The 15,810-nt window shown below is 39.6% G+C and overlaps 1 protein-coding gene across 7 annotated transcripts in view; it reads right to left on the bottom strand.

Annotated features, from left to right (window-relative positions):
* The window catches only part of MAP7 (microtubule associated protein 7), a 116,718-nt gene that overhangs the window by 88,935 nt on the left and 11,973 nt on the right, over positions 1–15,810 (bottom strand). For 6 of the 7 annotated variants that reach the window (XM_032983117.2, XM_032983120.2, XM_032983118.2 and 3 more), the window contains exon 2: positions 14,248–14,394. The exons of the other annotated variant lie outside the window; for it this stretch is intronic. In XM_032983117.2, the coding sequence (XP_032839008.2) occupies positions 14,248–14,394 (147 nt within the window). The remainder of the gene's footprint in view (positions 1–14,247; positions 14,395–15,810) is intronic. 7 annotated transcript variants of the gene reach the window in all.

Below are 15,810 nucleotides of genomic sequence, written 5' to 3'. Positions count from 1 at the left end.
AAACTTGTACCAATTTCTTCAAGGCAGCTTCAGGTACTAGAGTTATACCTGTCCTTGGAAGCTTTCTCATCCTTTGAAATGGATACTGTACAGTTATTTCTTTCAAGCAAAAATTAGAACACTAATTGTTTACTTGCAAAATGCAGTTCAGTTCAATAAAGCCAGAAAGATCCAGGACAGAGCAATAAGTGCTTTCAGTCCATTACCAAGAGAAAAAGATAAGTGCTCTAAGCCTGAAAACAGGTGGTCAAATCCACTACTCTCAATTTACTTCTCTTCAGAATAATTACAATAGGGACAAAGTTGCCCCAGCCTTTTTAATGGTTTTGCACAACTCTTATCATGCATCTTCTTGCAAAATAGACTTCTTTAACATTCTCCACACATATCATCTCTTCTTATGACAGACTTAGCTCTGTACTACCCAGGCAGTACAACTAGGTAGGACAGGATTACAGTTGTGCAAAATATTTGCAGCTCTGAAAAGAGCAAACTGTTCAGTTGCAACTATCCCATGCAGTATTTTACATACTTCAAAGTCAATAAACCTTGTTTTTCCCTCATACGCTTTTTATATTCTCACTTGCAACTTCTATTCAGAGACCGTTTTATTAAAAGACCTTTGTAAGAGGTTTTAAAGACTATGGAAAAGGAGTGCACATAAAGTCTAGCTTTTTAGTGTTTATAAAATGAAGTACTTAAGTTTTTTAATAGGTTGGCTCCAACTGATACCATGGGACATCTTTCCAGTTGTGACAGCAGACTAAAAAATTCAGTGTTCCACTACTTGTAGAGTTCACTATGGCAGGCAACAGTCTACCAGGGCTTCTCCTACTCTCTTAGAAGGAAAGCACTTGACTTAACAGAGCAAAACCAGGATCTAGAATCACTGCAAGCTTTGTGTTTCATTCTGCTAAAGCCTGTGATGCAATCTATACTGTAGCCTCTTCCCACACTCCAGCCAGCATTAGTAATCTGCCTACATCTGTATTTGTTCAAGGACAATGGTCCTTAGAAAAAAAAAAAAAAAGACGACACCCTTTTCTCCCCCCATAGGTAAGTGTTCCTACCTTGTTCATCTGGGGGTAGGGGAATGCCTTAGCAATAGTTTCTCAATATTTTCTTCCTCAAATCATCAGATTTCAAGTACTGGAATATTTTTCAGAGATGTCTTGCAATACACGTCTAGTATAGTACGTGGGTGAAAGGCAGTACCCTACATGCATAAGGGCAGATGCAGGGACAAAAAGACTACTTTCACCCCGACCACTTCACCACAGCATTGATTTCTACTTTGCCACAGAGGCTGGGATTAGAAACACTGGTGCAGTAAACTTTGGGGATTAGCTGACATTAAGATGTACCCCAAGAGGTACCCACAGACAGTGGGAACACTTACACAAACACCACTGATGAAAAAAAGGTTTAGCCCCTATACGTCACCAAAAGCAGAAACCACACTATGTTATAATGCCTTACCTGGATGGGACAGAGAATGGAAATAGTTTAAAATTTGTGATCTCTTATTTGTGATTTCCTAGTCTGGCTGGGTAGCACCGTATCTACATTTACCAAAAAAATTTAAAACTGTTCAAACGACTGTAACAACTGATGTATCTATCTCTCAAGTCCATGAATAGGCAATCCAACGCAGTGGCAGCAGACCTGCTTAGCAAATCACCCTGGCAGGCAAACTCCATTGCCACCTGCTTGGCCACCAGCACATCAGCACCCACAGCTTTTGGCTTTACTGGCATGTGAAAGGCAAAGCTCAGTGGACCACAACCAACATGCTATGCAAGGGGCCCATTAAAACAGCCCTACTCTGCAAGCATTAGTGCCTGAGCAGCTCTGACCTGCTACAACCCATGCTAGCCCTGTCCAACCAGGTCACAGAGTACACAGAGTACAGGAAAAACAGCAAAAAAAAAGCACCACCACTGATTAACATAAGCTTCAATGCTCCACTTACTCAGCAGCGACTTGCATTCAACACAAATTTTAACTTCTCTTTCAGCAGAAAGTCCCATTTTATCTTAAAGGCATGCAGGACACCAACATACCCCTTCATATTTTGCTCATTTTATTTTACCCCCCTTTAAAAAGCAAAGCATAAAACATACTCCACCATTGCACTACTGCACAGCAGCACAAAATAAAGGTATTTGGAAGTTGGCTTCAGCATTTAGAATTGCACAGCAGTGTATTATATAACAGGAAAGCCAGATCTCATTGGATCTTCACATTTAAAGATCCAAGTGCACAATAAAGAGTGAAAGTTTAAGCACATGCAGCCAGTGATTTCACATCTTTTAATACCTGCCGGTAGCAGTGACTTCTCAGAAGGTTTCAGGCAAAATATTTTGTTCTCATTTTGTAAAAAAAAAATATGTGATATATATATATCTCTCACAAACATATATATGTTATACTATATATGAAACCCTTTTTGGTGTATATAATTAATGCTTTTTAAATTTAAAGAACATTCAAACAAGAGCTCAATCAAATAGGTTGTGAGAAAAGAAAGGGAGTAAACACTGTGCAGAGAATGAGAATTAGGTGCACTGTTGCTCGGTCACAAGTAATTAGAGCTTCACTGGCTGGCTGTTCTTCCACAGAGCAATATTCAATAATCCCTACACAGCCTGAAATATTTGAGTCAGATGGGAAAGCTCTCATTATAATCACTATTGTCAGGGTGCCCTGCAAAAAACAAGTGTCCCTTCCCCAGAGAGGGAAACAGAGACTGTTCCTGTAAATGTTACTAGACATGGTATTTATCACCAGTTCTCTAATTCACAAGAATTTTCATGTGAAAAGACAGTCTTTGCGATACAGGTCTCAGAAGGACTGTTAATCAATAACTGGTTTTCCAATAACAAGTCTCAGAAGACAGTTGCTTTAAAAAACTAAAAACCAAGACTTCCTCAAGTGAAGAACACGCCACCATATTTATATTGTTATGTCTTCTCTTGACTTTTGTGACTCTCACTCACTCCCAGCCTCCTATCTTGGTGTACTTCCACACTACTTCACCAAAGCGAAGGTCAGGTTGGATATTCTGTACCAGAGAATTGGTTGAGAATGAGGAAGGACAGAGGCTTTCAAATGTAAGTAAATGACCCCCCACCACAGACACACATTGTAAAGGTTTTGTAACCAAGGAGAAAATTTCAAAAATCTTACTTTGAATTACAGCTGATGAGTCCTGCTTACTCCACAGAACATCCCATTTATTAGTATGCAGTAACTCCATCAACCCACTTCAATTACTCTACAGCATCACTATAAGAAATATCTTGGCTCTCTTTAAGAACTGATAAAACAGATGTTACTGACATCACAAATATGAAAGTAAACCTCATCAGGTTGCTCCCTACCCTGTTTGTTTCTAAAGCTATGTCAGCTTACCTTGTTTCACGAGCAGGTGTCTGCTTATGTGACTCACTGGTTGCAGTGTGCCAAACCACACTCCTAGGAGCCAAGACAAGGGCAAGCAAGAGTGAACCATAACAAACAGAGAAGAGTAACCTCTCTCACTAACACAGACCCCCTTTTTAAAGCTTTTGGTAACCTGCCATGTCAAGTTTACATGGCCATACTGTTGTTTCTCCTACTTAAACAAAGCAAAAAAACTAAACAAAACAAAAAAAAAAAAAAAAAAAAAAAAAAACCAAACAAACCCACAAGCCACAAACAAAACAGACATATTAAGGTACCTCTGCCTGAGAACTCCACTGAAAACTGGCCTGCAGACTTCCAAATTTCATCAGCAGAATCTTCTTGCCTTTATTTATAGCCAAAAAAAAAGGTACACCCTCACCATCTGGGACTAAATTCGTGATAAGAGCTTGCTACTGGCATTTATCTAGATCTTTTTGAAAATAGATCCTAGGACAAGTTTAAGGAAAGTCCATAATCGAAGGCAGGAGTATAAAGACCAAAGAAGAGCACATTCTCAAAATTTAAGCTAAATCTTCACTGAGTGCTAAAGGGAACTGCTAGTAGCAGCAAAACACACGGAATTCCTGTTTACAGCCAGGCAATAGCAGGGCCTGTTTGCAGAGCTAAGATGAACATAAATCACCTCTGCAAACACTGGGGTCTGAAGCCTATTCAGAACTCCAACACATTGTAATTATGGAGATGCTGTCTTCATTTCTCAGGAGAGGAAGATCAAACCATCATACTGTCACCTGAGATAGTTTGGCTTTGCAATGTTGATCATCGCGCAGATGCCACAAACAAATGAAATCCATGAGGATGGTGATTAAACAAAAGTCTAACAGAAAAAGGAGGCATGCATAAGCATCACCATGGTGTGAGCATCACAGTTTTAACCATACTGTTTTCCTATGCTCTGCATCTGTTATTGACTACAAAGATTTATGATAAACATATTGCAGTGAAAAGCAAGCTACTCTGCATACAGTCTTCAGTGACACTGACCATCTGAGATGGGGTTTACAGCAGCAATCCGGGTAACTCACAGGAACGGTGAGGCTAACACAAACTCCCTGATCACAAACTAGTTGAAATAAATAAATACATTATGGAATATTTCAGAAAAGAGACTGGAAGTGGAAGAACATATCAAAACGCTAATAAGCCAGGCATAATGATGAGAAGCACAAGCTGCTTGGTCTTCAGCCTGGTTTTATTGCCAATACCTCACTCAGCAGCTGGTTGTTGCTGTCCTTTTCTCGTTTACAGATGGCGAATGCCATCTGCTTTTTCTTTACCCCTTCACCCTTTTATTTTACAGTTCAGACTGCAACTGAACACAGCATTTTAACATCGCTAGGTGGCTAAAGAAGGTTGTTTGAGGTTTGCTGGTTTGGTTTTGTTGGTTTCTTTTGGTTGTCTTAAACACAAACTACTTTTTCTACCTTTGCTGCAGGAAGGAAGAGAAGTAAATATGGTTTTGGTTTTCTTGTGAAAGCGAATTCACACAAAATGGGAAAGTAGCATTGTCTGGAGTTTGTGTGGACTGCATGTCCAAGATGGGGTACACATTCCTCAGTGAAATAACTGTTACAATTAAGAAGGAATGACAGGTGAGAAGATTCAGCAGTTTGTTTTCCACCATACTGCCACTGCTGCATTCAGAAGTACAAACAAGTGCAAACTCCACTGACATGACACATCTGCGTCTTCAAAAAGAGCCTAGACATGTTAGATGTCATTCATGGTGTCTTAGCATACAAGCCAAACTTTGGTATTGTAATTTTCATCAGCACATTAGTCAGGATGCAGGCAATGAGGAAGCTGACTTTATAAAAAGGAAAAAACCAAAGCTAGAAGTGGCTGCATAAAAGGATGACTTCTCATGTCAAGGGCGGGTAACTGGATAAACCTGCATTTCCAAAACAGCTTTCTGAAAAGCTCTCTGAAGCAAAATTGAGAAACAAGATAGCTTTGTACACTAAGATACAACAATGTGAATCAAGTTCTGTCAGCACTTCTATAATAAACCTTGCCTATGCAGGAGTTTAAAATGAAGCTGAAAAAGATCTGGAAATCAAGAGCGGAAAAAACAAGCCTCTTCAGCCCACTTAACAGTATGTTTTAGGATGTTACGAGATTTTAAGTCCAGGATCTTTCACTGGACTTTCAACGAGTCAGACTGTCCCTACCCAAGGCATCAGCACTACGATCATATTCCCATCAATTAGTTTAAAATTCAGGCATCCTGAAAAAAGGTTATTTTTGAAAGTGTGTATTACTTCCTCACTCCTTTTCCTCATTGTCTCCCAGCACGCACACAATAAAAATTCTTCTTACTGTCTTCTGTGTCATTCACTATCCTCAGATCCTTCAGGATGCATCCCTGTTCCTGATAAGGAAAGAGAGCACGTTTCTAGTACAGCATACTGTGCAATAGGAGGTGGCTACAGCAAGCCTCTTTTGAAGACAAAACTCCAGCAGCCTATTTCCTGGCTGCAGGGGTGTCCAGTGGCACCAGCCTCATTCCACAACCCTCCAATGTTAAACAAAAATATCGGCAGCAGGTCATGGAAGAGATCTGTGATTAGTTGTACCTGGCATGCCAGAGTGTGGAAGGACAGTTGTTCCCATGCCTGCTTCAGATGTAAGAGGAAGACCCAGAAGAAAGGGGACTGTGAAGAAAATCAACCTCCATATGAAGGACTAGGCCAATTAGTAGGCATCACTAGAGGTTCAGACTGTAGCAGTATTAAACAGGAGAAGTAAAGACTGAAAAGCAAGCAGCCAGCAACCAAAATACAAATTCAGTCTGTAAGTACATCGAGTCTGTTCTGGGATTTCCACGTTCCTTGATTACTCTGCAGTTGCTGCCTCAAGGGGACAAAGTGACCAATACCTTTGAGCATTTCTCCTGGGTTGTTGAGATTTCTGGGTAACCCTCAACTCCTAAGCAAACTGACTCAGCCTCCTCTTCCAAATTGATTGTAAATCTGGCCTCCACCACACTCTACTGAAAACCACTTACTAAGATTAAGGACCAGTTGTAAATCCACAGTTATGACTTCTAACAGAAAACTCCTGCTTTCCCTGAAGCCAGATGTATAGACACTAATACCAGAAAAGGAAGAGTGCTTCAGCTAACTAAATTCTTATTCTTAAGTGAAAGACATCAACTGGAAGATTTCTATGATTTGGAAACTCTGCTACTTTCTACATTTTGCTATCCACCTGTCTCAGCAAATACATGTGCTCGATATGCTCAAACTCTTGATTCCAATTCCATTTCCTCTTGTTGACACCTACACAGATAAACTCATGAATGCAAATCTACAGAAGCACAGCTAATCCCTGAAGAAAACTGTATTACCTTTACAGAGCTAAAGAGCAAAACCAGGCTTCAACAGATCTGAAACAACTAGAAGATAGTCTATTTGCCCAGAAAATAAAAACTTCAATGGACTTTTAATCTGACAAACAATTAGACAGAGAGAATCTTGTATCGTTATCCCACTGAAGCTACAGAAGGTAGTATTCTAATTCAAAACAACTCAAAAGTTCCCCAGCACAAACACCCAGGGCAGCTACAGGTCTGTGTCAGTAGACACAGCAGTTGAGCTTGCCACCAGCATAGCCTGTCCCAAACCCCTTGTCTTCCTCTCTAGTACAGGGACACAAATTCTGCTTTCTGGAAAAATGTGCAGCCAGGTTAAGCTGCAGTGACCTGCTTGCTGGAAGTTTCTTTATTCTTGCCATTATCAGCAAGTTAATCATTTAAAGGAGAACGTGAAGCTAACGTTTAAGTGTTTTTCCTCTGAAACTGATAGTATAAAAAGAAAATTTAAACAATCTGCATGTTATCCCTAATCATTCCTGCCTTGAGCTTGACAAAGCAGTTGAGCTACATCTGTACATACACATCACTAAGATGGGGTTTCGGACAATTTGGCTATTCAATGGCTGTCATAGTCAAACCTATAAATCAATGAGATGAGAGTTTTGTATAGAATTTGGTAAACATGATTCCACTCCTCTGAAAGAGAAAACTACTTTGCCTCAACAAGATGTGAAAGCTCAAGTTTGAGAGCACTCCCTAATTTAATTTTTGATGCAGCATCTGCATTTTTATTTGCTTATTGAACATTGCCCATAGCCTCCCTCACCTTCATTATACAGATCTGACCCACAGACATCAGCATCTACTCATACCATGCTTCAACTCAGTACAGGTGAAAATTATATGTATGAGCTTCAAGTAGTGCTTGGCTGCAAAAACAGTGCACTGTGAGATGCACCTGCAGAGAGTGAACATAGTTCATTAGAAGAGCACAAATTGCATCAATCATTGTGGCATTTGTTCTGCTGACACATTATTATTGTGGTTTGAGATTGGATAGACTGGGTTAAATAATTCCTTAACGTGGCTTAAACCACCACCACCACCCCACACCCCCGACAACTGCTTCTGATAATAATGCAAAACTCTTCTGAGATGCTTTCACTTAGAACTCTTAATTCTCAAATACCAGAAAAACAAGTTATCCAGTTGTAAAGTATCAATTGAATTTAAAGAAGCGGGGGGAAAAAAAAGGCACAAAAAGTACTCTGCGGGTAGCTGAGTAAGCATAGAATATACATGTGTGAATTTGTGCAGGAAGAAAAATTATTTACTCCCACCAATTCAGCTGAGCCCAGTAACGAGTAGAGTTCTATCATCACTTGCTCATGGCCAGAAGCAACACTCTAGGCCAGTGCTCATTAATTTCTCTGGAGTTCAATATGACAAGGTTTTATTTTAAAAATTAAGCCAGAATTCTACATACCTGGATACAAAGACAACTTTGAGAGAGTGAATGGATACAGCAGCTTCTGAGCAAGCTTGCAAACAGCAGCAAGAGCGCCAAGACTTGACAACAGCACAATCACAAAAACATCAGGGGATTTAACTGTAACATATTTCTTTTAAAAATACATGCTTAGCTATTGCCCCATTTTTCCACTGCAAAATAAAAACATGGTACTACCCAGGCACGTGTAATGCACTACAGATAGGTCATAGAGATCCCTTTCTACTTGCTGTCATCTTATTCGAATGGCATGTTACTGTATAATATACCCTTGAAAGAGTATCATTAGCATATTGTTCAGGGAGAAAAAAAAAAAAAAAAACACCAAGGTCTCAGAGAATTTCAAGATTCTTGGACAAATCTACCACTTCCCAGGTTTCTCTCTCTCCCATAAGAAATTACTATAAGTTCATGTTTTTTAAAGCCACTACTTCTACAATGGTAACAGTGAATAAGGAAGAAAATTCACTGCTTGCTATCAATCCTTCATAAGTGGTGTTTCTTATTATATAAAGCTTTCTGGAGAATTTGTCTAAATTAAATTGAACAATCTTTTTGCAACTTCAACAAACATTCTGTCCTGCAAGTACAGTAATCAAATACTGCACCCTGTTCTCAAATGGACAGTTCTGATGAATACTATGTTATCATTTATAGCTTGGTTGAAATAACCCCATATACTTATTAAAGTTACTTTGCAAAATTCAGTCTTTTCCCTAATTAAGATTATCCTCAGTTCACATGCCATGTCAACCTGAATTCTTTTAAACAAATATCTTAAACTTTAAAGACTATCAATGTACTTTTTGGGACTTTTGCCATCCACATACTCAATGTCAAGCATGCTCCCTCAGCACATGAGTAGATCACAGGCTGTTTCCCCCCACAGAAACAGTTGACAAAATACATGAACACAATCCTCCAGAATCAGCAGCGGAAGCCTCTTCTCACAGAGCTGAGCGAGAAGTGTAAAATGATTCTTACCCAGCATAAATAAACTCTCAGTAATCCCAGCACACACTTTGATAAACAGACTGTGTTACAACAGAAGCCAAGTCCTCAGACCTGGGACTTTCACTCTGAAAGCCAGAGGAGCTCAACAAAACATTTGCTCCACTGGTCTGCAGATATATTTCCTGCTATCCCTGAGACTTCCAGCACATTCTCTTTGCTTTACTGCAAATAAATTACTCAATTTTAGGATCTCTTCATCTTTATTAATAAGTTGTTTCATGCTACCCAGAACCTGCAGCTATGAATGGTCAAATCCTACAAAGGAGACAGCTTTGTAGTAGCTTCCTGAAAAACAAAACCCAACAACTTCCTTCTGCAACCCTAACAGCTGCAAATTAGGTAATGAATATAGGGGGGTTTTAAGAATGTACATCCCAGATACTTTGAGAGTTGTTTTTAAATAAACATCCAGAAAAATCACAGATACTTTTGGATCACTCCTCTTCTGTCCTTTGCTCGGAGAAGGAAAGAGGAAGCATAGAGAAACTCACTGGAAGGTGCAGGATGACAAACTGCATTGTCCAGGTTCTCAGCCTTGCCCCTTTACACAACCAGCACTGTAATGAGAATTGGTATCTCTCCTTCCTTCCACCCACTCTTTCCTTCAACTTTGCCTCAAATGCAGATGGGCAAGATAAGGCTAAAAACTGTCATGAAAACTTCCAACGTGATAGTGGTGAGCTACTTCACCAGCTGCTCACTGTTCTGCCCAAAACAAACTGGCCCTTAGCCTACCAACTAGCATTAAGAAGCTCCTCTGGGAGAACCACCATCCCAGGCAGCTTTGCTGGTTTAAAGTGTGGTTGAAGCCAGAGACCAAGCTGTCATTCCAGATCCAGCCCGAGGCACAGACTCTGCTGCGTGGGATAATATGACACTTCCACACCCCATGCAGTACCTGTTTTGTAGGTATACAGTTTCAGTTTCCAGGACTATCAGTTTAATGCCCTTGAAGATGCCAAATTCCCTTTTTTTACAGGTATCTTAAGTTAGTGTTTGGGTATAGACACACAGCAACAAAATAACAACTGAATTAAAAGTTAGCCAATCGGAGTTTAACAAGGAACACACATTTCCCCAGTACATGCAGAACACTGACTAAGCACACAAACAGTCGTGTTAGAAGAAATCTCCTTCATGTCTGTGGATGAACAAAGCTTACATCTGAACTGAGCATTACACAAAAACATTACCATCCATACAACAGCAGCAAAATCTGCTGGTAATCAGACATCACTGCCATGCACCAAAGGACTAGAAAAAGCCCTTTTCTTGTTTTCAAGATGACAAAGGATCAGCGTTACTGTTCAGAGACCTAAAGCATATATCTAGTTTTGTATCAGCAGCAATATTCACTCAGCAGATTAGAGATACAATCCCTTGATCAATTTTAAATAAGCAGGCAGGTGAAGGATTCCATTGTTAAGTTAGTTGAGACTTCTTTTCATTCATCAGCCATAAATCTCATAAGGTAGCTATTTCAGCTATTAATTATTCAAAATCATAATCCAGAAATATGGATTTTTCAAATGATAATTTTATAAACACAATAATATGAACGGTCTGAGAAGGCATTCTGCCCGCTCCCCATCCCGCCCAAGAGGAAGGAGAGGAAGCATCATTTCAAAAATTTCATGAAATTGAGTAAGAATTATTAAGACTTCTTCCAAGGTGCACAAAATCAACAGAGCAGAAGAGAAAAATACTAAGGTTAATTGAATTGCTTGTGCCTTATTTCGAAGAATGGCTGAGGCCAAAATTCACACGCACAGGATGGATACCTTTATTTAAACACTAATCTACCTGGAATTATCTTGTGATTTACATAAAGAACCACATTCACACACTATTTGTCACAGAAACAATATTTGTTTTACAACACAAGCTTTAAGAGAACATTGAAACTGTGAAGTGTGTGGTTCTGTGCCTGTTTTGTCTTGTTTCTTTGTGGATACAGCTGTAGAACTGCTGGAAAGCTGGTGACCAAAGACAATTCCAGTGCAAAATAAGCTTCTGTAAACCTCTACAAATTCTATTTGAAGACACCACTATGTAGCAAAGTTTTTGTATGTTATAACTGGACAGGAGAATAGAGGCTGCTAATAAAAGTAAAAATGACAATTCAAAGTCATTTTTCTTTGCACTGTTCTACTATGCAACAGCTGGACCTCCAGACCCTGCAGTAGTGGATGCTATACAGACATGTAACAAAAATGCAGGCCTTGCCCCAAAGACAAGAGGAGGAAAGGAAGTTAAAATATTTGGTGAAAAAGCAGTGAATACAGTTGATATCAAAGGAAATGAAGTATCAGGAGCACAGGGCTACAAAGACTTTTAATATCTCCAGATTAAAAAAAAAAAAAAAAAAAATATCCTTAACTTTTTCACTTCCTTATTTGTTTACACTGGAGGAACAAACCCAATGGCTACCAGATTTCCCAGATTACAATACAGACAGCCAAAGACAGGAAAAGAAATGACTGATATAAAAATAAATTTACAGAAAATCTCACAAATGTAAGCCACTTTATGATACACAAATACCTGTTTCCCAGATGACAAAAATCAAGTCTTACACAAACTCTAATAAAGTCTTAGTATTCTGAGACAACCTGAGCTACCCAGATGATGATTATTTTAAAACTTGTGATGATAATCAAATATCCTTAATGGAGGAACAAGCAGCTTTATTATTTTGGAGTATCAAATCCATTAAAGGCCTCTTGCATTTTCAACTGCTGTACAAAGACAGGTCCAGCATGATTATAGAAACTGCAGATAAAGAGGACATATAGCCCACCTCCCATGAAGATGGCACTGCCTTAATATGTGCTAGAGGAGCAAAAAGAAAAAAGAAGCCTCTCGGCAGCTGCAGGTGCTTGCTGAGCAAAACAGTACAGGTACAGAACTAAAACAAAGCAAACACTGTGAAGCAGCAATAGAACAAGAGTCCAAAGACTCAAGGAAGCCTCACATGGGACCATCACACTTCTTATGTTTCCACTCAGAGCTGCGCTGGAGTGACCTTGCTTGGTACCAGGAAGGGAGAACATCACCCTGAATATATGCATTCTCCATGGCCAGGCATTCCAGCTCTAACCCACCTAACCACTGATAATGCATTCAATCATCCAGAAGGGTAGCTAACTACATACATCAGTATGCAAAAGGTATTCCAGAGATAGTATGAGCCATTTTAAGTATTTAGTAAAAGAAAAACTAATGAGTATATTTCCAAAATATTTTGTACAGTCTTCTATATTATTTCTCACTAGGAACATTCAAGGTAAGCAACAAAATTTTTATCTTATTAAAACCACATGCACTTGTTAGTTTGCTGTCTGTGTTCCTTTGCACATTTGTCTACTTACATTTCATGGCAACAAGAGAAAAAAGAAATAATTAAAAATGGAATCCCAGTTATAACAAGAGAGGCAAAGGATAAGCACATCTGTATAACTGCTGCAAGTAGAAAACACGAGCTAAGTCAACAAGAACTTTTACCCTGGGAAATTATCAGTGCCACTGAACAAACCCAAGAAAATTATTGATTCTTAGCTTTGTGGACTGTTGACTCTGGAAGTCATCCAGTGGATGATAAAGGAAAGTAATATGCTTCTTAAAACATTAAAACCTCAATAACCCCACACTGGAGTTTTTATCTCCATTTTATATGGGCAGTTTCAAATACACAGAAGGGCAGGTAACTATGTACACAAAACCCTAGCACATTAGGCACGTTAGCAATGACCAGCAATATATATTTTATCACAATGCTCAAATCTGTGAGGTTCTTTGCCATTCTGAGAAAAAAAGTACAAGCTGCAAACTCAAAAATCATTGAGTTTTGAATTTGTTTGTAACAGCTACCAAGCTACATTTGTCCTTCAAGAAGAAAATAACCAGTTAGTTGTAAATGATTCATCTCTAATAAATATACATACTATAAATTTGCTATTTAAATGGTTGCTAGCCTCTCCTGTTACATGGTAGAATGGTAATGACTGAAATTTGAAACACTGTCTTGAGGCTACAAACTAACATTTGTTTTGTAAACAAAAAAATCTGGCACACAATTTTTTTCCCACCAAATAAGACCACAAAAAGAAGTGTTCATATAAAAGAAGTCACTTGATCACAAAAAAAAAAAAATATTCTAATGATCAAATTTAAAATTCCAGTCACAATTGTAAGGTGCTGGATTCCCGTCAGACCAACAGAATTTAAACACTAGGATCAATGTGGAAAACATTAATTACATAAGATAGACAGTGGCTGCACAGGCTTGACAGACCTCTGTTATAAATCAGTGCCCATCAGCATCCCTCTGCAACCACCACTCACCTATGTTAACCAATATTTTTCTTTAGTAGTTACAATTTGTTGGGCTGGGGTTGTTTTTTTTTTTTGGTCAGACTTAAAGTCAGCATATTTGAACAATGTGTATTCTTCTATACTCTGCAAAAGGCACAGTGCCCCTTATGCACACAAATGAAAGTATAGCTAATTTTACATTGTCTTTGGCAAAGCTGCCTTCTATAACAGGCTGGTATTGCATTCTGTATTCTCCAAGCCTACAATCACCGTTCCTTGAATAGGTATTTATTCAGACCATGCACAGAAATCAAAGAAAACACACAGAAATTCGCTGATACATTTCTGATGCACACCCTTATTCCTACCAAAAAAAAATGGGGTTAATAACTAAAAAGTATTTTTTTTTTTCATATCCAAAGCAGATGATTGCATAACAATCCAGGGGATTTAAACACAGACACCTATCATGCACAGTGCATTTGTGGGTGCCAGTATGTATTGCCAAACTGTACCAGTCACTTAGAGACTCTCTACAGCACACAGAAGAGCTAATAAAACATTGTGCCTGCTGTGCAGCATATTCCACACACAGCCCTGGTCGCGCTGCAGAACCACAACATACCTTTGGGTGTTTTGGAATTCCCGTTCTTTTGCTGCTCATCCTCTTCGTTAATGGTGAATAAACCCAGGGGATTTGGCCTGGCACTTTTCTTCAGTCTCTCTTGTCGGAGGGCAGTAGTTGAACCAAGCATGTTGCTGTTGCCACTTGCTTATTAAAAAAAAAAAAGTAAGAAACTGCAGCCCCTGCTTAGCCGCTAGCTGCAACGCTGCCTGTTCATTTGAGCACTTGTAATAGATCCCCTATGGATAAGCGGTATGCAAACAGCTGACAAATACCAACATCCAGTTGGCAGCGGAAGGCTTGCAGTCTTTCCCCACCTTCAAGAAAAGCCCTAATTAAAGGCACATTGGTTTGGATGCTGCTCGTCGCTGTCTTAACCTGTTCAATCAGATCCCAGCCCACAGCTCCGGGTTCCTTGCTGCAGCACCTTTTTCCTTGCAACCCTCTTCCAGCTACAGCACACTAAAATATTCAGCACGCCACACAAGAGGAGAAAATATGATACGGCGCTGTTAACAGTTGCCCTGACAACACTGACACATCCTAATCAAAGGGGGTCTGTGAGTGTTGGCTCCTCAGCTGCAGCAAGCCGGCCTCGGGAAGGCTTTCTCCCCGCACGCTTGCAGGGAGCTGGAAGCCGCTGGCGGCAGGGGCTGCTCCTTCCTCCTCGCAGGGCGGCAGGAGGATGGAGCTCTGCTTGCACAAGCTGATGAGCGCTGGGTGAAAAGAAGCCTGGAAGGCTCCAGGCATGAACCTGCGTTTTGCCAGCTGCTCTGTTTATTCATGTTTAGAAATTTTAGCCTAAGCTAAGACTAAAACAATGAGGATGAGTCTTCTCCCATATACGCATGTGCTGGGTGTCCCCCCCACACCCCTTAACTTAATCACCCTCCTATGCAGCGCATACCTTTTGCATTAGGAATGTATACACCCACAATTACAGGCAAGTGTTGGAACATTCTTTTCCATGTGTGAAAACTCAAAAATCAGGATTTCTAGCTTGTACAGACAACGCAGGACAACAAAAGGACTTTTGGAGCGAATATTCTGTGCCACATATCTAGTTTTATAGCACCAACCATTAACATCCACTTTACAAAATGAACAAAATACAAACAGCCTGGGTGGTTTTAATTAGTTGGATTTCCTTCATATGCTGGCATTCTGGAATTTCTTTAGCTGTGTACAACAGAGCACTTGCTCACAAGTTTTGCAATCTGCATGTTTCATCCTTCACAGCTCCAAATGCCACTATGCAACACACTGGATGCTTTACCTGTGAGACCATAATACTCATCCACTTCCACCTCTCTAACTCAGTGTATGCTCACCATTCCAAAACACTACTGAAGAAAAACTGCAAGCTAGAACATCTCTGTAACATTAAAATTACAGGACACTTCCCCACTTCAGGTTTTGGTTTTTTTCTTTTTTAAAGAGAATCTTAATGTAACCTGATCAGCCACCACAAGATGGCACATACATTAGTTGACAAGTCTGCAGGTGGCTCACATTGAAAATGCAAAATTATATTGATGTATATGATCACCTTAATGACATGGG

This window comes from Tyto alba, unplaced genomic scaffold (genome assembly GCF_018691265.1).
Source record: "Tyto alba isolate M040663 unplaced genomic scaffold, T.alba_DEE_v4.0 Super-Scaffold_22, whole genome shotgun sequence".
Taxonomy (NCBI): domain Eukaryota; kingdom Metazoa; phylum Chordata; class Aves; order Strigiformes; family Tytonidae; genus Tyto; species Tyto alba.
This window is presented reverse-complemented; position numbering and strand designations above follow the sequence as displayed.